Source organism: Mobula hypostoma, chromosome 6 (genome assembly GCF_963921235.1).
Source record: "Mobula hypostoma chromosome 6, sMobHyp1.1, whole genome shotgun sequence".
NCBI lineage: Eukaryota > Metazoa > Chordata > Chondrichthyes > Myliobatiformes > Myliobatidae > Mobula > Mobula hypostoma.
In genome coordinates, this window is record NC_086102.1 from 142,709,815 (window position 1) to 142,733,703 (window position 23,889).

General features: G+C 37.5%; 1 protein-coding gene across 4 annotated transcripts in view; it reads left to right on the forward strand.

Annotated features, from left to right (window-relative positions):
• Nucleotides 1-23,889, forward strand: part of LOC134348459 (diacylglycerol kinase beta) — a 579,084-nt gene that overhangs the window by 120,458 nt on the left and 434,737 nt on the right. For all 4 annotated transcript variants that reach the window (XM_063051878.1, XM_063051881.1, XM_063051880.1 and 1 more), the window contains exon 3: nt 2,122-2,198. In XM_063051878.1, the coding sequence (XP_062907948.1) occupies nt 2,122-2,198 (77 nt within the window). The remainder of the gene's footprint in view (nt 1-2,121; nt 2,199-23,889) is intronic.

The window sequence follows — 23,889 nt, forward strand, 5'->3', positions numbered from 1 at the left end:
TTGGAGAGAGCAGAATCATTATCTGAAATAACTGAATTCAGATGCTGTCTCTGGAGTGCACTGGCTAGGAAACTGTTAAAGTGAGAAAGGAAATGATAAACTCTTAATGTGTGGAGGAGTCAGTGGAAGAGTCTTGAATATGCGTGTGGATTGCGATGAGACAAGGAGGATTCAGAACATAGGGGTGCATGGGATTCCGAGAGAATTGCGGGTTTGGATTCGGAACTGGCTTGCCGGTAGAAGTAAGAGTTGGATTGCATGATTGTTATTTGTGGGTGGAGGTCTGTGACCAGTGGTGTTCCACAGTGATTTGGATGAAAATGTCCAATGGGTGGATTAGCAAATTTGTAAGTGACACAAAGATTAGTGGCGCTCTGTATAGTGTGAAGGACCATCAAAGATTAGAATGGAATATAGATGAGTTACACATATGAGCAGAGTCTTGGCAGATGGAGTTTAATCCAGGCAAGCATGAGGTGCTACACTTTGGGAGGTCAAATGAAAGGAGAAAGTATACAGTTAATGGTAGGTCCCTTAATACAGGGGTCCCCTACTTTTTTTGCATCGCGGACCGGTTTAATATTGATATTCTTGTGGACCGGCTGACGGGGGCGGGGGGGTTGTTCGAGTAGGGTTGCCAACTTTCTCACTCCCAAATAATGGACAAGAGTAGCAGTCAAATATGGGACACTTGTGTTTACCCCGAGAAAGACTACCATGACCATGAAGCCTTGCGCTGGCACCTGTGTGCGCATGCGTGTACGTGCCATTTTTTTTTCTACTAATTAGTTTTGGCTTAATCTTCCTGATTCTGTTAAGTGAAACTACACTGTACATACATTATTTCTAGTTTATATAGATGTGTATTTATCATATCATTCCTGCTTTTACTATATGTTAGTATTATTTTAGGTTTTATATGTTACTTGATATGATTTGGTAGGTTGTTTTTTGGGTCTGGGAATGCTCAAAAATTTTTCCCATCTAAATTAATGGTAATTGCTTCTTCGCTTTACGTCATTTCGGCTTATGAACAGTTTCATAGGAACGCTGTACCTTAGCAGGGGAAATACGGGACAAGGGCAGTCCCGTATGGGACAAACCAATTTAGCCCAAAATACAGAATGTCCCAGCTAATACGGGACAGTTGGCAACCCTGTGTTCAAGTTCAACAGTGTGTGACAGGGAATGAGGAAAGATGCAGCTGACTCGTATTGATTCATATCGCCAAATCATATCGTTTCCTCACGGCCCGATAGCACATGCTTTGCGGCCTTGCGGTTGGGGACCACTGCCTTAATAGCATTGAGATACAGAGGGATTTTGGGATCTAGATTCATAGTTCGATGAAAGTGGGAATGGAAGTGGGTAAAACCATGAGGTATAGGAGCAGAATTAGGCCATTTGGTAGTAACGAAGGCGTATGGCATGATTGCCTTCATCGGTAGTGATGTTGAGTATTAGAGTAAAAGGAAGTCATGCTGTAGCTACATAAAACTTTTTAGTCAAACCATACTTGGAATGCTGCATGCAGTTCTGGTCTGATTTAGGAAGGATGTGCAGAGGGTGCTGAAGAGATTTATCAGGATGTTGCTTGGATTACTGGGTAACATCTAGTAAGAAAGGTTGGACAGACTTGGATTGTTGTCCCAACGGTTTGAAGGCTGAGAGAGATCTGATAGAGGTTTTTAAAATTGGGAGACCTAGGGAGAGTAGACAACCAAATCTGTTCTCCAGGGTAGAAACATCAAACACCAGAGAACATTGTAGACAAATTACGCCATCCTTCTGGAATATTATAATTCCAAAGGTATTGTGTATTCTTGATGAACTTTGAGTAATATTTGATTAAAAAATAGACATCATTTTAATATTAAAATAAGTTTTCTAATTTCCAGTTTCTCAGAGGAAATAAAGAATCCATCAGACAGATAAGTGAACTCTAATGTACCTGCTGTTTGTGATGGAGATGGAAGTATTTGTGGTTCAATCATGTTTATATACCCCTGTGGAGGGTTTTAATAAAGAGAATTTGAATGGGACTGATCAAAGAAGTATACAGATATTTCTGTGCTAGGATTCAATTCAGTTAATAATTATTTCTTGAAATTTTATTTATAGATTCCTCAAAGAAATTGAAAGATGTGCTGGAGGAATTTCATGGAGATGGGGTGCTGTCCAAATACAATCCTGAACAGGTAACTATCTATAGCTCTTAACCCTTCAGGTTTGTGTGCTTTATAATAATACATGCTTGAGCTACTCTTAACATGGTGCTGAAAGTCCTTGTGCTTTCACAGTATTAGTTTTCTGTGGAATATAACAGAATAAATTCACTAAAGTAGAAAGTATGCATTATCTTTCAGTTTAAATGAAGTGAAGAAAGTTAGATATTTAGGTCATCACTAAGTGATGCTTTCCCAAAGGATGTATTGATGTATTATTGTATTCTGTCCACTGTACCTAAATGACAGTTTCATTTGTTGTGACAATACAATATAACGATTTATTTAGAAGACTTTGATAATTTTGCACTGTCATGGACTTGTATTTTATTCAAATTAGCAGTATCATTAGAATAATAATACAGTCTCGCATTGGATTTTATGAATGAATATCAGTATGTGTTTGTACAAATTATTTATCTCTAATCTATTATTTTGATTGAGTTCCTAAGTCCAGCTTTTCACTGTTGTACTAGTTCAGAAGTGAGCAGCATGGATTTCATGACAAGGGTTGTTTTAGTTGATGGAAGGATAAAATATGGAATGAAAATGCCATATTGATCAGTAAAGACTTTAGTTTTGACCTGCGATCTATAGGGCAATATGATTTAGCAGTAGAACTAGAAAAAGTTCCAGGTTTGACCTTGGATCTATTCTGGGCATACGAATTTGAGCATGGCAGTGGTTGAAATATTAAAGTTAATTGTAGGTAATAAATACAAACTGGACTACCTCAACCATTGCCACACTCAGATCTGTTGGCTCATCATAGACCCAAATTTTGACACTGGAATTTATGCTCTCATGATTAGAACCTGGCTATCCAATCCAAGTTGAAAAGGACCCTATTATATTTGGTGGGATTGAGCAGGCTGTCAAGTTTTAATTTTTTTCCAGTTGATCGCTTGATCTGCTGTGAAAGGCTGTTAGTGTTCAGTTTTCTGTTTGAGTGGACAGTTACTTGGTAATTTTTAGTAAACGTCAGAAATGTTCTCTGGTGGTCTTGTCAGTACTCATCCCTCAAACAAAACCTTAAATGGATGATCTTGTCATTGATTTTATTGCTCTTTGTTGGACTTTGCATAACCTGCTGATCAGCTTTCCAATATTGTACCCTTGATAATGCTCCTAAAATGCTTAAGCAACTATAAATGCCTCCTTGAGAATGTTGCAGTTGTAAGGGGCACTGTATCATTCTTTGTTCTTGCTATAGCTTCATCCTCTTGCTCTTTTTTTCAGACTTGTTCAAATTAAGTTGGACTTGTCTTTAAAGCCAAAAAAAGGAAGATGCAGTATGTAGTTTAGGATATTTGGGATTATTATGGTTTTATTTATGAGATTTTAAGTTTTCATTTTCACTTCAAACCAATGTAAATGCCAGTCTTTTATGTACTATGTCAACTTGAGTTAGTTCAGTTTGATACTATTAAATTAGTACTATTCCTATAAAAGGACAGAAAATTCATTTCCATCAGCAAAATAAATGAAACTGCAAAGATATAGCATTCACCAAAAACATTTATTTCTTTCAGTGTTACCTATTTTTAGCAAATATCAAATAATGAACATGCACCACTGAAATGTAATGTTTCATTTTGATATTTATGGCTTTGCATTTTATTTCTGTAGCCTTGCAAAATGATATAGTCTGAATTCTAGCTGCAGTTGATTTTATTTACGCATTTGCCTGTAGTTTTAAGTTGTTTTTACAATGATAAATTGCATTGTTTTGCAGGCTGAATATTCATGGCACCAGAATAAAGCGTAGGAGGCTGAAGGGAGGTATTAGAGCAGTATACGAAATCATGAAGGGCATAGATACAGTGAATGGTCATAGGCTTTTCCCCAGGTTCAGAGTGTCCAAAACTAAAGGACACTGGTTTAAGGTGAAAACGGAAGAATTTAAACCGGATTTGAGAGGCAAATTTTTCCACACACAGTTGATGGAACAAGCTGCTATAGGAAATGGTAACGGTGGATGCTACTACGAAATTTAAAAGACATTCGGGCAGGTACCTGGATATGAAAGGTTTAGAGCAGGCATTCTCAACCTCCTTTTATGCCGTGGAGCCTTACCATTAACTGAGGGGTCTGTGGACCCCAGGTTGTGGATCCCTGGTTTAGAGGAATATGGGCCAAACGCAGTGAAATGAGGTTAACTTGGGAAGCTTGATTGGCATGGACAAGTTTTCTATGCTGTATAGCTGAATGACTCTAGTAGTATAAAACAATCACACACAATCAGTTTATGTAAGAACTCCATCAGTGAAATACTATTGTGCGTGATATTCTTTTTTACCCAGGATGGAGGGATCAACTTAAAGTGTGAGGAAAGATTTAAGAGGCAATTAGTTGATGCAGAAGGGGGTTGTTACATGGAGGAACTGTCAGAGGAAGCGGTACAGGTGGGTGCCATGGTACTGTAATGGTTAGCGTGACGCAATTACGGCCTGGGGCTTTGGAACTCAGAGATTATTTCATCACTGTCTGTAAGAAGTTTGTACGTACTCCTCGTGATTACACGGGTTTCCTCCGGGTGCTCCAGTTTCTTCCCACAATCCAAATACTTAGTGGTTCGTAGGTTAATTGGTCACTGTAAATTGTCCCATGATTAGGCTAGAACAGAAATCAAAGAGGGCAGTGGAACTAGTGTTGACGGAGAGCAGCCATTAATTTTTCTTCAACTCAAAAGTTACAAATTTTAAAATCTAGGCGTTGCTGTACTTGGAGGGATTGTATATTATTGACCATGGATGTAATGAGTTAACCTATCAGCTTCAATTGAAGCTGATGAAAGCAAAGGCAATTTTTTGGAAATTGGCAGCCGAGACACAGCGTGCACAGAGTACAGATTATGGGGAGCAGGATGTGACTCAAAAGGTTCAGGAAGCATCTATGTGATATCACAAATATTTGCCACACTTATAAGACATTTGTCAATGACACAGTGATAAGCTGGCATTGTGAATAGTGTAGCTGACAACATTTCATTGCAAAGAGGTTGGAGTGGCCATAGTCCTGTATATCATGCTTTACAAATATACAAATCTCTTTGTCTCTCTCTTTCCCTCCCCCTGTATTTTAAGGTTTTCCTCATCATCAATCAGTCAATTCTGTTGCCCTCTCTATCATGTTCCCTACAATTATAATAGGAATTAGTTATTGTATAATATATAAAACAGAAGGTTGAATTTTGAGGGGTCTGAATGATCTATTTTTCCGTCCAATTTGTAGCTCTCTCCTGATTTAAGACCATAAGACAAAGTAGCAGAAGTAGGCCATTTGGCCCATCAAGTCTGCTCCGCCATTTTATCATGAGCTGATCCATTTTCTCCTATTTAGTCCCACTCCCCTGCCTTCTCACCATAACCTTTGATGCCCTGGCTACTCAGATACCTATTAATATCTGCCTTAAAGACACCCAATGACTTGGCCTCCACTGCTGCCCGTGGCAACAAATTCCATAGATTCACCACCCTCTGACTAAAAAAATTTCTTCGCATTTCTGTTCTGAAAGGGTGCCCTTCAATCCTTAAGTCATGCCCTCTCGTACTAGACTCCCCCATCATGGGAAACAACTTGGCCACATCCACTCTGTCCATGCCTTTTAACATTCGAAATGTTTCTATGAGGTCTCCCCTCATTCTTCTAAACTCCAAGGAATACAGTCCAAGAGCGGATAAACGTTCCTCATATGTTAACCCTCTCATTCCCGGAATCATTCTAGTGAATCTTCTCTGTACCCTCTCCGACGTCAGCACATCCTTTCTTAAATAAGGAGACCAAAACTGCCCACAGTACTCCAAGTGAGGTCTCACCAGCGCCATGTAGAGCCTCAACATCACACCCCTGCTCCTATACTCTATTCCTCTAGAAATGAATGCCAACATTGCATTTGCCTTCTTCACTACTGACTCAACCTGGAGGTTAACTTTAAGGGTATCCTGTACGAGGACTCCCAAGTCCCGTTGCATCTCAGAACTTTGAATTCTTTCCCCATTTAAATAATAGTCTGCCCGTTTATTTTTTCTGCCAAAGTGCATAACCATACACTTTCCAACATTGTATTTCATTTGCCACTTCTCTGCCCATTCTTCCAATCTATCCAAGTCTCTCTGCAGACTCTCCGTTTCCTCAGCACTACCGGCCCCCCCCCCACCTATCTTCGTATCGTCAGCAAACTTAGCCACAAAGCCATCTATTCCATAATCTAAATCGTTGATGTACAATGTAAAAAGAAGCGGCCCCAACACTGATCCCTGCGGAACACCACTGGTAACCAGCAGCCAACCAGAATAGGATCCCTTTATTCCCACTCTCTATTTCCTGCCAATCAGCCAACGTTCTATCTACGTATGTAACTTTCCCGTAATTTCATGGGCTCTTATCTTGTTAAGTAGCCTCATGTGTGGCACCTTGTCAAAGGCCTTCTGAAAATCCAAATATACAACATCCACTGCATTTCCCTTGTCTAGCCTACTGGTAATTTCCTCAAAAAATTGTAATAGGTTTGTCAGGCAGGATTTTCCTTTAAGGAATCCATGCTGAGTTCTGCCTATCTTGTCATATGCCTCCAGGTACTCTGTAACCTCATCCTTGACAATCGACTCCAACAACTTCCCAACCACCGATGTCAAGCTAACAGGTCTATAATTTCCTTTTTGCTTCCTTGCCCCCTTCTTAAATAGCGGAGTGACATTTGCAATCTTCCAGTCCTCCGGAACCATGCCAGAATCTATCGACTTTTGAAAGACCATCGCTAATGCCTCCGCAATCTCCACAGCTACTTCCTTCAGAACACGAGGGTGCATTCCATCTGGTCCAGGAGATGTATCGACCTTTAGCCTATTCAGCTTCCTGAGTACTTTCTCTGTCGTAATTGTGACTGCGCACACTTCTCTTCCCTGCCACCCTTGAGTGTCCGGTATCCTGCTGTCTTCCTCAGTGAAGACTGATGCAAAATACTTGTTCAGTTCCTCTGCCATCTCCTCATCTCCCATTACAATTTCTCCAGTATCATTTTCTATCGGTCCTATATCTACTCTCACCTGTCTTTTACTCTTTATATACTTGAAAAAGCTTTTAGTATCCTCTTCGATATTATTTGCTAGCTTCCTTTCATAGTTAATCTTTTCTCTCTTACTGACCTTCTTGGTTTCCTTTTGTAAGGTTTTAAAAACTTCCCAATATTCTCTCTTCCCACTAATTTTTGCTTCCTTGTATGCCCTCTCTTTTGCTTTAACTTTGGCTTTGACTTCTCTTGTCAACCACGGTTGCATCCTTTTTCCACTCGAAAATTTCTTCTGTTTTGGAATATACCTGTCTTGCACCTTCCTCATTTCTCGCATAAACTCCAGCCACTGCTGCTGTGCTGTCTTTCCCACCAGTGTCTCTTTCCAGTCAACTTTGGCCAGTTCCTCTCTCATGCCACTGTAATTTCCTTTACTCCACTGAAGTACCGACACATCAGATTTCGGCTTCTCTTTTTCTATGGGATTACGTTTTTTCTAACTTGACATGTGCAACCTTGTCAAAGATTCTTACTGAACATCAAACACACTACCTTCGTCAACCATCCTGTAGCTTTCTCGAAGGTTTAAACACAAGTCTATTCCACGTGAAGTTCTATAGTGGCCCATAAAAACTAATTAATGTAATTAGCCCACCAATTTTATTCTAGCAAACATACACACAGTGGACACTTTAATAGGTACCTACTATTCCTAATAAAGGGGCCATTGAGTGTGCATTTATAGCCTTCTGCCCATCCACTTCAAGGTTTGATGTGTTGTGCATTCAAAGATGCTCTTCTGCATACCACTATTGTAGTGTATGGTTATTTGAGTTGTCAGCTTGAACCAGTCTGGCTGTTCTCCTCTGATATCTCTCATTAACAAAGCATTTTCACCCACAGAACTGCCAATTACTGGATGCTTTTTTGGTTTGTTTTTCACCCCATTCTCTGTAAACTCTAGAGACTGTGTGTGAAAATCAGTAGTTTCTGAGATGCTCAGGTCACATCATCTGGCACCAACAATCATTCCACAGTTAAAGTCACTTAGATCACATTTCTTTCCATTCTGCTGTCTGGTCTGAACAACAACCGAACCTCTTAAGTCTGTATGCTTTTATGCATTGAGTTGCTGCCACATAGTTGACTGATAAGATATTTGCATTAACGAGCAGGTCAACCTAATAAAGTGGTCACTGAGTGTATTGCGGTATTCTTCCTTAAATACAGGGAGTGCTACATTTTATATTTGCTTGTCTTGTCCAAGTCTGCTGGGACAGCAGAATTTTAGAAGTGGTTGAGGAGTACTGAATGGTAGAGGTAGGAATTTGTGGGAGGTAGACTGCATGAAAGGAACAAGAATGAAAATGTTGATAGAAGTCAAAGGAGGGAAAAAGAAAATAAATAAGACAAATTGAAATTAAAAGGTCTTGATACAGAATGGTAGCTAAAATACACACTTGATAAGACACTGAGATGTGATTTGTGTGGTTTGGAAAGAAGATTCACATTAAGCAATCGAGTTTTGTACTTTTGTGATTTTTTTTTAAAGAAACTTGTGATGAAAGTGACCAAACACTTTGTTCCAGGTCATTTTAATCACAAACATCAAAATCTCGACATTACAAAACTTGACCATTTGAAATGAAAAGACTGCAGATGCTGAAAATCAGGAGCAATGCATGAAATGCTGGAGGAACACAGCAGGTCAGGCAGCATCTATGGAGGGAAATGAACAACCAGCATTTTGGCTGAGACCCTTTTATCAAGATATCCTCCAGCATTTTGTGTGTTTCTACTGAAAATGCATCTTTTTGTTAATGCATCTTTTTGTCTGAATCTGAGTATCATTATTATGTGCATTTTGATGCTATCAACACTGAAGTATATTGTTAAATGTAAGAGATCTTGTTATTTCAAAGGTCAGAGTTCTTTTCCGCATTTTGACTAGTAAAATTATATTTCATTATTCAGAAATGAATTTCATTAATTTGTTAGAATGAAAACTCAACTATTAGAGGTTTTAAAGTTTAAAATAATGTTTTGGCAATGAACAGTTGTGTTGGAAAATTGTGATGAATACTTAGAAACAAAGTTCACTTGGACCACAAACAAGACGGAAGGATTCTATGATGGGGGTCTCAAGATTCCAAGACCATGTAGAGAAGGCATCAATATATGATTATGACTATGAAACACATGAAGGTGAAAGAATAAGTAATTAATTAGTACACAGAGAAGTCAGTGAAATGCAGGGAGGGAAAAGTTGCTGAGACTTTAAGCAAGAACAGATCAGGTTAATTTTTCATTCTCTGATACAAAGTATTTTTGCCCTAGCCAATGGCTTCATCTCTTTCTTTATTGTCTGATTTTTTAAAAAATTAGATTGACCTCTGAACTTTGCCACTGACTCCCATTGCTTCTCCAGCACCAGGACTACTGCTGAACCCTTCATCCATTCCTTCATTAATATTAGGCTTGACAAGTCGGTGGTGGACAATCATTGTTCAATAGGTCTTCTCTCAGTCATCCTCAAGATAATGGTAGATATTGTCAGTCATGTTATCAAGCAACACCCAGCTGTAGAGTTCAGTTTGGGTATTGCTCAGGTTACTGCAAAACCTCGTCAGAAGCATTGACTTCCAGAGCTCATTCATATGTGATGCAAGTATGACAGGGCTTGACAAAATGTATTATTTCAGAGTTAGCCCTCAAGGAGAGATTATAAACATGAGATTCTGCAGATGTTGGATCTGAGTAACACACACAAAATGCAAATCGGTAGCGTCTATGGAGGGGAATAAACACTCCTGATGAAAGGTCTTGGCTCTAAATGTTGACTGTTTATTCTCCTCCATAGATGCCAACTGAATCGCTGAGCTACTCAGCACATTTTGTGTGTTGATTAAAGTCGATAGCAAACTCTCATCTGGTTGAAGATGCATTTTGTAGAAAAGAACAGAATTAAGATTCGTGGAAGATAATTATCTTGTCCCCAGGACACTGTTACAGCAGGTACTAATGGCGGTAACTTATACATAGTTATTATCAGCTTGTTTATCAACACCCTGCTATCCATCGTAGAGGCAGAAATGGGATGCACATTGATTGCACAGAGTTTCAATACCAGCTCTTTAGACAATGAAACAGTTGTATCTGCCTACTGCAAGACCTGAACAACAATCATTCATGGACAGGTAATGTTCATGTCACATTGGTGATGACAGCCTCCTACACAAGAGGGCCTTAACACTTTTCACTGAGGTTGAACAGCATCTCCATCATCAACACCTCTATCGCCATTATCCTAATGCTTACAATGTATTCAAAACTTAACTGGGCCACCTATGTAATTTCTATTCTTACCAAGATAAGTAAGGTGTGTATTCTTTTGGAAAGGATTCACTTTCTGACACCCCAAATGTGTTCGAGTATTTTCAAAGCAGAACTTCAGTAGCACTGGAGAGACTTAACAGCTCTCAGAAATATACTAACTGCTTGACTAACGTCCCATCCATCAATCAAAATATTCACTCTCCACCAGCAGTATGTGTACACTGTGTGTTTCATTTTTAACAATGCACTAAGTTTGGGCTCAAGGAAGTAGCTCATACCACCTCCACCCACATAATTAGGGATGGGTAGCGATGTTAGAGGAAGCTGTAGAGGTGGGTACAGTTGCAATATTCAGAAGACATTTAGACAGGTATATGGACAGGAAAGTTTTAGAGGAATATGGGCTAAATAGAGGCAAATGAGACTAGCTCAGGTAGACTTAAGTTTAGCTCTAATTTTTGGAATGTGGCTTGAACTTCACAATCATCAGAAACAGTTTCAATTAGAGTTCAGAGTTAAAATAGGGAACTTCCTCAACTGTAAAGGGTGGTTGAAATTTGGATTTTTCTTACATAGAGCAGTTGTTAATTTCAAATCTGGAGTAAATTGATTTGTTTTAATTTAGGTGTGAGCCCGAGGACCAATGTGGTATTAAGTGACAGATCTGCCCTGATCTTATCAAATGGTGGATTTGGCTTGAGGGGCTAAATGCTCTATTTCTGTCCTTGTTCACCCTTCATGTCTGTAATATGTTTACTTGATGTCAGTTCTATTGGCAAGAACTGTGATGTTCCATGTTGGTGATGCATGAATATTAATATAATGGGCTTTGAACTCATTGGCAGTGCCTTATTTATAACCATATAACAATTACAGCATGGAAACAGGCCATCTCGGCCCTCCTAGTCTGTGCCGAACTCTTACCCTATCCTATTCCCACCGACCTGCACTCAGCCCATAACTCTCCATTCCTTTCCTGTCCATATATCTATCCAATTTAACTTTAAATGACAACATCGAACCTGCCTCAACCACTTCTGCTGGAAGCTCGTTCTACACAGCTACCACTCTCTGAGTAAAGAAGTTCCCCCTCATGTTACCCCTAAACTTTTGTCCTCTAATTCTCAACCCATGCCGTCTTGTTTGAATCTTCCCCACTCTCAATGGAAAAAGTCTAACCATGTCAACTCTATCAATCCCCCTCATAATTTTAAACACCTCTATCAAGTCTCCCCTCAACCTTCTACACTCCAAAGAATAAAGACCTAACTTGTTCAACCTTACTCTGTAACTTAGGAGATGAAACCCAGGCAACATCTTAGTAAACCTCCTCTGTACTCTCTCAATTTTATTGACATCCTTCCTATAATTCGGTGACTGTACACAATACTCCAGATTTGGCCTTACCAATGCCTTATACAAATTCAACATTACATCCCAACTCCTATACTCAATGTTCTGATTTAACAAAGGCCCACATCCCAACTCCTATACTCAATGCTCTGATTTAACAAAGGCCAGCATACCAAAAGCTTTCTTTACCACCCTATCCACATGAGATTCCATCTTCAGGGAACTATGCACCATTATTCCTAGATCCCTCTGTTCTAAAGCATTCTTTAATGCTCTACCATTTACCATGTATGTCCTATTTTGATTAATTCTACCAAAATGTAGCACCTCACATTTTTCAGCATTAAACTCCATCTGCCATCTTTCAACCCACTCTTCTAACTGGCCTAAATCTCTCTGCAAGTTTTGAAAACCTACCTCATCATCCACAACACCACCTATCTTGATATGAGCTGCGTACTTACTAATCCAATTTACTACCCCATCATCCAGATCGTTAATATATATGACAAACAACATTGGACCCACTACTGATCCTTGAGGATTTTATACTCATCTTTGGAATTTAATCTGTTTCCTTTCATCAATCAAGAAAAGAATCCTTGTCTGTTTCCTCTTCAGATTTTTAAATATATTTGACAGTGAAACGTGTTAAGTTTGTTGCTGAACTTTACTGACTTTTCTTCCTCTCTTGCACCACTGTTTTCAATTATGTTTTCTTACAGGCTCAGAGTCAGAACTCTGTCCATACCATTTTGGTAGCAAACTGTCATTTATCAAAGCTTAAGGTGTCCTTTTATTTAAAAAAAAAACTTAATTCTGACACCACATTGATGAATAAAAGAGCCAGTAATCCAAATTTGCAGACCCACCACTAATGCATAATGTTCTTCTTGACTACTGGGTACCACATGGAGTCCAGGGTTCTATACTTTTCAGCGCATGATGATGTTTTTTTTTCTCTTAGCCATGTTGATTGTCTGGAAGAATTTGTATGTGAGACAGAGAGATTACAGTTTGATTGCAATCACATTGTGCACACTTGCAGTACATGGCTCTGCAGCATTTGAACACAATTGCTCTGTGTGATTCCACAGTGTTTTCCCCAAATTCTTGTAGGACTATTGCGGTTGCATGCCAACCATGGCAATGTAGAGACAATGGCATTCCAATGCGCTGATATATGGCTTTGAGCTCTGATACCTAAGTTTGGTGGTGACATTAAGGCAGGCCATATAAGCTTAATTAGAAGCACTAAATTTCAGAGGTATGAGGTGAATCAAATGGGCAAAAATTGAACAGAATGCTTCCCAAATTGTATGTTTGAAGTTGTGGGGATCTACAGAAACAGTGCACCATGTATTTAAATCATTGGTGATAAACAAGTATGGAAAATAATTGAAAAATATTATTTGAATTCTGCCTATCCAGGGCTATAATACAAATAAAATCTGCTTGGTTCAGCTTGAGAGTATTAAGGCTCTGGGATAATTTTCCAGGACATTAAAGGAAGATGAGATGATAGCTATTTATGTTGATTGGGAAACTTGGGGTGAGAATTGTAGTTTTAACAACTGGGTCCATACCTTGCAGATAATGACTTAAGAAATAATTCAGCACAAGTTGGATGGTGGTGATTTGTAACTTATCAGATGGAATTTGATGCTTATCCATTTGTTAATATTAGTGTATTCTTTTAACTGGAATTACTAAGCGGTAAAATGGGAAAGCATTTATTACTGCATGGATCATTCATGAACTGTTTGAATGATGGAGAAATTGTACATTGCCGAAGGCCTTAAGTTTTGGTCAGTGAAGGGCTGCATTTATTATATCGATAGAAATGCGTGTTAGGAAACCATGCTAACAATAGTCAGAAACTATCAGTCTAAATAAAGATTGCTTTTTGCTGAACACTTTCCTAAATAGTTGTAGATAAACTTTGTTCTATTTAAGAGTACCCATGTACCATACTAATTCTAGATCCTATTGAGTCAACAGAATTGAATTAGAATAACTCATATTTCACTACAAGTTAAAATTCACTACAAATGAAACTATTTCCATCTCCATGCACTATGTCAGAAATTTCCTAACCAGCCAGTCTCCTCTGCTTTTTGACATTGAATGTGTAGGATCAAAACTCAAAGTAAGCAGGTTTTTAAAAAACTGCAAGGGTTCTCTCCAGCCTCTAATTCCCCCACTCCCCCAAGGCCCCAAGTCAGGCCGTTGTTGCCCCTATGGATATGAAATTAAGATTTACATGCTGTTGAGTAATTGTCTTGTTAAAACAAGCTGTTACCCCACCTTAAAACCCTGTAAGACAACAAGAGATTTTGATTTATTGAGATTGCAGCATTATTGTAGAGGAAAGACTAGTGAGGGCTGATAACTAGTAAATGGGATGTGGATTGTGCTAATGTGGTAACCAATCCACAAAGACCAGACGTAGAGAAATGGAATGCAGGAGTGACAACACACATTTCAGGAACTTCACTAATTGTGTTATAGTGTGCACCCATTCCTATAATAAAAAATGGATTTGCTGTTAGATCTGTGGATAATAATTTTATTCTGTAATCAGAGCCTAGTCTGTAACTTGTGCTTTCCTGCAGCCACCATTCTTTTATCAAAGAGCAATTTTGCTGGTAATCTTGTAAACTGAGAATGTAAAAGTTGTACTGGGTTCATGGTCGAGTAGATCAGCTTTGACTGATCTCCTGCTATGCACTACTTCTTAATAAATCGCCTGCAGTTTCGAACCTTAACTCCATGTGGCCTTTTAGTTTGCTCCTCTAATTGGTGTAGTTGGCAGGATACCCCACTGGATTGCTCCTGGTTGGATGAGTATGTTTAAAATACCATCCTGTGAGGTATGGGGATAAACCCACAGTCGACTGTGACCATAAGTTGTGGTAAGAAGAAAGATAGGAATGTGAGAAGTTTGGTGTCGGGTAACAGGGGATTGGGGTGTTTAGTAATTGGTGGATGGGGTTCTTTCCAGGGTTGTCAGGAGGGCATATACAACATGAAGTAAAGGAGTTAGTTGGAGTTGCTGAACTGCACAGGAAGCAGCAGTCATTACAATTAAGACACACAGAAGGATAGATACCCCTAAGCATTTGTTAATCAGGCAGTTAAGGCAAATGTGTAGGAACCTGGTCCAGTCCCAGTAGATGAAGTGATGAAGATTTAAAGGCAATACAAGGGGAGGCATTGTCAGAGGGAAAGTGAATTTGGGAACAGTGTGATAGGAAAATGGGATGTGGGGAGAAGGTGAACATTTGATAGCCCCAGGTTGCATTTGGCATGCATTGTTTAAACCTGCCATGATTTAACTCACATAAGGTGGAATAAGATGAGGACCCAGCTAGAAAAATGCTGCTGGTGCCTGGGACGAGGAGAGATATTGCTAAATTCTGCCAACAGTGTATAGCTTGTTGCCCACCTAGTGTGACCCAGAAAAAACGGTTGAAGTCCAACTAGGACATCAGGCCTAAAGGTCTATGGGAACAACTTCAGAGGGATCTTACAGGTTTATTACCCCAGTTGGGGTAAATGGTATTGCTTGGTGATCACTGAATACTTCACCATTGTGGGTGGAAGTATTCCTGTATTGGGATTGTTCTGCTGAGTGGGGTAGCCCATGCGCTAGCTGAGGAGGTGATACCTAGATGGGGAGTGCTGGCTGGCCTTGAGTCAGATCAGGGGACAGATTTTACTGGAATGGTGATCGAGAAGGCTAGCAGGTTGTTAGGGGCCAAGCAGATGTTTCTCTTTTTCTTTCTTTTTCAATATTTTTATTGAATTCTTACATAAAAGAATACAGAGTACGGTAAGATAATACATCGATTACAATATATTGAAATATAGTTTCATAACCCCATATCCGTATACATTAAACTTAAACATAATATTGAAAAGATATACTTTGTTATATAAAAAAATCTAATCCCACTACCAGAAAAAAAAACAGCTGCTTGGTTTAAAAAAAAAGGAAAAAATCCTTATCATATAATAAAACATATTGTTAGCCAACATCTGTACTTAATAGCACATCAAAGATTTTGAAAATAATTCAAAAAAAGGTCCCCAGAATGTTAAAGTCTTGCCTAGGTTCAGAAATTGAACAATGAATCTTCTCTAAATTTAAACATGACATAACATCATTTAACCAATGAGTATGAGTAGGCAGAGTCGCATCCTTCCACTTAAGCAACAAGGCTATAAGAGAAATAAAGGCCAAAATATGCAAACCATGTGACTCCAAAATAATATCATTTCCTCCAAGAATACCAAATAAGGCAGTCAAAGGATTAGGTTTAAAGTTTACTTTAAAAAGCACTGAAAAAGTATGGAACACTTCCTTCCAATATTTTTCAAGACTCGGACAAGTCCAAAACATATGAATTAGTGAAGCTTCTCCATTGTTACATCAATCACAATAGGGAGATATATCCGAATAAAAACGAGAGAGCTTATATCTTTAGTCATGTGGACCCTATGAACCAATTTAAATTGTAGCAGGGAGTGACGAGCACATAGCGATGAGGTATTAACCAATTTAAAAATTTCATTCCAAGTATCCTCAGAAATTGGAATCTGTAAATCTTGGTCCCAGAGATTTTTAATTTTGTCTAAAGAAATATTTCTTATTCCCAACAGCATGTCATAAATATTAGATATAGATCCATTATGGAAGGATTTCAAATTAAAAATTGTATCAAGTAAATTCTCATCTGGACTTTTAGGAAATGTATGTACTTGAGAACGCAAAAAGTCTCTAATTTGTAAATATCGAAAGAAGTAGGTTTTGGGTAGGTTATACTTAGTCTCTCTTCATTTGAACAATTGTCAGCTATCTCCAACAAACAAATGCTGAAAACATATAATACCCAATCTATTTCACTCTTTTAAAAACTACATCAGTCATAGAAGGTTTAAAAAAAGTTAGAAAAAATGGGAATTGAAAGTGAAAACTCAATAAACCAAAATATTTTCTAAATTGTACCCAAATTCTCAAGGAGTGTTTAACTACAAAATTATCAGTTAAATTAAATTAAGATAAAGGAATTGAGGATCCAAGAAGAGAAATGATAGAAAATTTATTAACAGAATTACCTTCTAAAGAAACCCAGACCGGACAGTCATCTTGATTAATATAATATAACCAAAACGTAAGATTCTGTATATTGACTGCCCAGTAATAAAACCTAAAATTGGGTAAAGCTGAACCTCCGTTCTTTTTTGCTTTTTGAAGATGAACTTTATTTAATCGAGAAATTTTATTTTTCCATATATACGAAGATATAATAGAATCTAGAGAATCAAAAAAGGATTTAGGAATAAAAACAGGTATGGCCTGAAATAAGTATAAAAATTTAGGCAAAATGTTCATTTTAATAGAATTAATTCAGCCAACCAGTGATAAAGAGAGGGGTGACCAATTTCATAGTGCCTTCTTAACATAATTCAGAAGTGTGAAAAAAAATTCTTATAACTCCTAGTAATTGCTACACCCAAATAAGTAAATCGATTTCTTACAATTTTAAAAGCAAGGTTAGTGTTAACTAATACCAAATTATTCAAAGGAAAAAGTTCACTCTTATGAAAGTTAAGTTTATATCCTGAAAACTGATTAAAGCAGGAAAGTAAAGAAAGTACGAAAGGTAAGGAAGACTCCACATTAGAGATGTAGAGCAAAAGGTCATCAGCATAAAGCGACACTTTGTGAGTAATACCCCTCCTTAAAACACCAGTGATATCATTAGATTCCCAGAAAGCAACAGCTGAAGGTTCTAAGACCAAATCAAAAAGCAAAGGACAACCTTTTCTCGTTCCACATTGAAGTTTAAATGGTTTAGAATTCTGAGAGTTATTAAGAACCTCAGCGGACGGAGACAGATAAAGTAATTTAATCCATCGAATAAAATCGGGCCCAAAGTTAAATTTTTCTAAAGTTTTAAATAAATAATTCCATTTAGCCCGATCAAAGGCTTTCTCAGCATCTAAGGATGTCTCTTTAGAAGGAGGATAAATAACATTCAATAAACGACAAATATTAAAGTGGAAGTGTCAACTTTTGATAAATCCAATCTGATCATCGCAAATAATAGATGGCAAAATATTTTCAATCCTGCGAGTCAGAAGTTTGGATAAAATTTTAGTATCAACATTAAGTAAGGAAATTGGTCTATAAGAAGAACATTCAGTTGGATCCTTATTCTTTTTAAGAATAAGCAAAATGGAGGCTTCATAAAAAGATTGTGACAACCTACCTAATTTAAGAGTCCGAAAGGACTAAGTATAAGTGAGGTATAAGCAAAGAGGAAAAAGCCTTATAAAACTCTGCAGAAAATCTATCAGGACCTGGAGTCTTCCCCAAGTGCAAAGAGTGAACAACCTCGGCTATGTTTAGGAGGATAGGAACTATAAAGTTTAGAATAGAATTCTCTAGAAGTATCATTTATTTCTAAATGATCAGATGTTTTATCACCATTAGCTTTACAGATTTCTTTAATTTGGCATTTAACTATAAAGGCCTTTAATTGGTTAGCCAATAGTTTATCCGTTTTATCTCCATGAACATAAAACTGACTTTTATCTTTTAAAAATTGAGCTTCAATTGGATGTTAAAAGCAGATCGTATTTTGTTTTAATTTCAACACATTTTTTATATAAAGCAGGGTCTGGAGCCAAAGCATATTTTTAGTCTAATTGTTTCAACTGATTGGCTGATTCAATTCTCTCCTTATTAGCTTTTTTTCTTAACACTTGCAGTAAAAGAAATAATTTGTTCTCTAATATAAACCTTAAAATCATTCCATAAAATAAGACTAGAAGTCTCTTCTAGCGTATTCTTTTCAAAAAAAAGGGAGTAATTTCTCTCCAAAAATTAAAAAAAATTAGATAACAGAGTTGGATTAAAACGCCAGAATCTGTTTATTCGGGAGACACCCGGAAGATTTAAAGATAAAAACACGAACATGATCTGAAACAGCAATTTCTTTATACTCACAGGATTGAACTAATTGAATCAATTGGCTATCAACAAAAAAAAATCAATCTTGGAATACGTATGATGAACATGAGAAAAAAATGAGTACTGTCTATCTGTTGGATATAAAAAGTGCCAAACATCAAAGATAGCACATTTTATTAGAAAAGATTGGATAAAGGAGGCGAATCTACTACATGTCAATCGTTTAGAAGAACGATCTAAAACAGGATCTAAGCAACAGTTGAAGTCTCCTCCTAAAACCAAAGAATATAAACTTAAATCTGGTAAAAACAAAAAAAAAAGTTCAAAAAAGCCTGGATCATCTATATTTGGGGCATACAAATGAGCAAAAACCATTAATTTATTATCTAATTTCCCAGAGACTATAACGAAACACCCATTGGTATCAGATACTACATTATGTTGAACAAAAGAAACTGAATTGTGTAATAGAATTGAAACTCCTCTTGCCTTAGCCTGAAAGGAGGAATGGAAAGACAAACCCTCCAATGGCTGAAAAGATGTTAATTATCACATTTACAAACATGTGTTTCTTATTAAAAAAAATTGAGACATTCAATTTCTTAATATTAAATATCTTATTACACTTCACAGGATGGTTTAATCCTTTCACATTAAAACTAATTAACTTAAAAATATGGTCCATTTTAAATATTGCTTAAAGGAGATGTTTGAATAAAAACTGCTGGAATATATATTAAATCCAAACAATGAGCTTTAAGAAAAAGTAACCAAGCAACAAATGAAGCTAAGAAAACCAAACAGCTGATAGAAAAATAAAGAAAACCACCCCCACCCCTGCCCAAAGAGAGAAAATCAACCAAAGGGCAGTCGATAGCTAAATCTACCATCCCTCCCAAAACAATCTACTGGCTGAGCTCCCAAAAAAAATTTTCCAAGGCAAAACTGCATTCCAACAAAACACAACAGAAAAACAGAACAAAATTAAACATACTAAAAAAAACCTCATAAAAATTATAGTATAAAAATATTAGAAAGAAATATGAAAGTTCAGAACTTACTAACTTAGGAAGCATTAACAAAGAAAACTTACTAATATTAAATCCTTAATTTTCTAAACAAGGAAATAAAGTACAAAAAAGATAGGAAGGTATACCAAAAGTAAAAAAAAAACAATTGTTCGTAAAAGAAAGTAATGAACAGTTAGACTGCTGATTCTAAAAAAAGGATCCATCAAGCAGACGCAACATAAATTTGTGTAAAGAGTTATTGAACAGTTAAACTTTTGAGCTTGATTCGGCACTCAAGAAATCCTGCACCTCTTCCGTCGAGCGAAACCATCTCTGAGAACCATTTTTCAAAATGATTCTTAGACGAGCAGGGTATCGAAGAGAGAGTTTAAAACCTTTATTATTATACAGCTCAGACATGAATTTTTTAAACTTGAAGCGTTCATTCAACACCTTGGGTGAAAAATCTTCCACAGTTCTGAACTTCTGGTCTTCATAATCAATCATCCCTTTCCGACGAGCTTCACGAATTAAAACTCTTTTGTTTGAAAATCGTGAAGACAAATTATCACTGAACGGGGTCGTCCTCCTGGAGGTGGTCTTGGTACCGGCGATCTGTGAGCTTGATCTATTTTAGGTGGAGATTTTAAAATATTCAGAAATAATGTAGCCAAAAGGTTTGCAAAAAATTCTGAAGGCTGATTGCCTTCCAATGACTCTTTACAACCCAGAATATGTAGATTATTTCTTCTGTTTCTATTTTCTAAGTCGATAATGTTCTGTCGTAATATTTCATTAGCCTTTAACTGTTTATCACAGATCTGTTCCAGGTCATCAATCTTCATGTCGAACGTTGTCAAAATATCTTCATTCTCTTTTATCCGTTTATCGTGTTCACTTAAAGTTTTTTGAATCGAATCCAATTTTCCATCCATCCGTTTAAATTTGGTGCTGAGTTGCTGTAACTCCTCCAAGAGTTCATTTTTATGTTGCCAAAGTGTCACCAAAATAGATTCCAAAGTTACCGGAGTGTCCTCTTTTTTAGTAGCTTTAGCACGACTCATTATAAAGCAGTATTGTGTTTAAAAGTAAGTTTTCAAAACAAGTTGGAAGCAGTAAATTAAAAAGAGTAGGAGCCCAACTTTAAATGTATGGATGGCAATTACAATGGACATTTTACAAAATGGAGAAGATAACAGCATCTGTTAATCATAAGTTGGAACGATTTTATTCATACTGGAAAAAATGGTTTAACTACATAACACCTCATAGGCCTGATTTTATTCTCACAAGTCAATGAATATATTGTAAAAAAAAAATCACTCCCTACTCTGTACATAGTTTTCTTCTTTCGATTGTTCTATCTTTCCTCTCCTTTCTATAAGTGTATACCTCAGATAAGTATTATGTGGAGATTTGTGACAAATATGATTATATGATATATATGTCCAGTGTCTGAAATACATCTTGTGGAAATGTTTGATGATGAAATTCAATAAAAAAATAAATTACAAAAAATTGGAAATAAAAAGAGCAGGAGCACCTATAAAAGTGCTGCTACTTTATCAACAGCCAGAAGGATCTCTCCAAGCAGACGTTTCATGTTCCATACTGACCCTGGATTTCTGACATGATTGAGAGAATGAATCACACCCTAAAAGGGAGCCTAAAGAAAGCCTTGATGGAGCCTGAGGAAAGGTGGTCTAGGGTATTATCAGCATTGTTATTGAAAATATGAGGAAGTCCTGTCTGTGGGACAGGATTCACTCCCTTTGAGTTGCTGACAATATGGGTCATGCAATTACCGCAGGATGTGATAATGAGAGGATTGGAGAGCTGCGATGTAAGGAACTAATTACCCAGTTTGTACAGGAGTTGGCCACTCATCTCTGTGATCAAAAAGCGGCAGCACTCACAGTTCCATCAATCATTGATAGAGAGTGCGGACTGGGAGCGTGAGAATGTCCAAGTGCAGGAGGTAAGCTAATGGTTAAGGTTGTACCAGCAAAACCAGAACAACAACTATTTATGGTAATCCTGACTGCAGAAATATATGCCCTGGTGGAGATTAAGGAAGGGCTAAACTGGAAACACTAGTTCTACCTGAGAAGATAGCTTTGGGGAGACTTCCGGTAGCGCTCATGGAGTGAAGTCGCGTTCTTGACTCGCTCCATTACCTCTGAGTTTTTTTTTCTCTATGGTCAGCTATACTTTAATTAACCATTAAGGCATCAATTCTTACAATACTTTGAATTAAACTGAATTCTCCGACAACTGGATGATACTTAGATCTGCTATGTCTAAGAACGGGAAAAATGGCAAGGATGGTAAACCTCCGGTTAAACCGAAAGCTACGGATCTCCCCCCGACTGAATGACCGGTGACTTTGAAAGCGATATCGGAGTTAATTCAGAGGGAAATTTCAACCTCTGTTAGGGAGATGATTCGTACGGAAATTGCAGGCTCTGTTAAAGACCTGATTCATACGGAAATCTCAACTAATTTCCAGAAAATTGCCAATTTAATTGATAAGATGCAAACATGTATTGCGGAACATCAGTCGGCTATATCTGATCTTCAAAAATTCGCGCAACAAAGTGAGCTTAAGATGGGGAAAATCGAAGAAACAATTAATGTAATGAAGAAGAAACTTGACTTTTTGACTTTTAAAAACTCTGACTTGGAATCTAGAATGCGACGGCAGAATTTACGAATGATCGGGGTGAGGGAAGCCGTGGAATCCAACAATCCCATGAAATATTTTTCTCAACTTTTAAAAGATGCATTCCCTACTGTATTTCCTGACCAACCACCGCTTCTGGATCGTGTTCACAGAATCCCATCATATTCGTCTAGGTCAGATAGACCTAGGCATGTTATTTTACGTTTTCATTATTTTCAAGACAAGGAGAGACTGTTTCGATTCGCTCGATCTAAAGGTTTCATTGATTTTTCGGATCTTAAGTTCCGATTCGTGGAAGATTTCAGTAAACCAATCCGGGACCAACGGGTTCGTTACAGATCCGTGATGTCGGAATTCTATAAGATGGATTTAAGACCAGCGCTGCTGTACCCTGCACGTCTAAGGATTCGCATGTTAGATGGAGCCCTTCGTTTTTTTGATTCTCCATCGGATGCCCAGAGTTATCTGGATCAACTTTCATCTTCAACATCTTAATTGCTTTTTTTTAATTATCTCCGTTGATCGGAGGCTGTGAATTGGTTGGTTTTAACTTTTTCGTGCCCTATTTGGGCAGAAAAGTTTACTTTTGATTTCTTAATATGGTTGCTAAACTTTTTTAACTGCGTCATTTCTTTCTTTCCCCAGGGGATTCTGGGTGGTTACTTCCCTTTTGTCATCTTACGTATTTCCTGTGTGGCCTTAAATTTTGTAGTTTTTTTAAAATTTTATTCTGTTTTGCTTTTTATAACCACTTTATGTCAATAATCTTATTGTTTCTTGTTGCTGTGTCTATTCATGGGTTTGAGGTTTATTGTGGTTTTTTTTTTAATATATATTTTCCAGCTTTTGTTCTGTTCTGTGTGTATTTTAATTGAGCTACCTTTTTTTTTACTTTTTTACTGTTTTACAATTAGCTGATCCTTTTTCATATTTATACCTTTTTTTTAGGGAGCGTATACCGGAAGTCACGGGGGTAGTTTTAGCGCTTGCTTCTTTCTGGCGGGTCTGCTTTAGATTTTGCCTTGGGGTCTTGGGGTGGGGGTGGTGGGAGGGGCTTCACGTTTTAGTTTGTTTCTCTTTGGGCTATATACATTATTGAAGTACTGGTTGCGTCCTTTTTCCCGGTATCTTTTGTATGTTCTGTTTCCTCTCCGGGTTTGTGGGTCGCGCCTATCGTCAATCCTCCTTGTTGTGGGTTGACTTTAGGATTTATGGAGTCTATTATTAATTTTGTCTCCTGGAATACTAATGGTCTTAATCATCCTATTAAAAGGAAAAAAGTTTTTTAA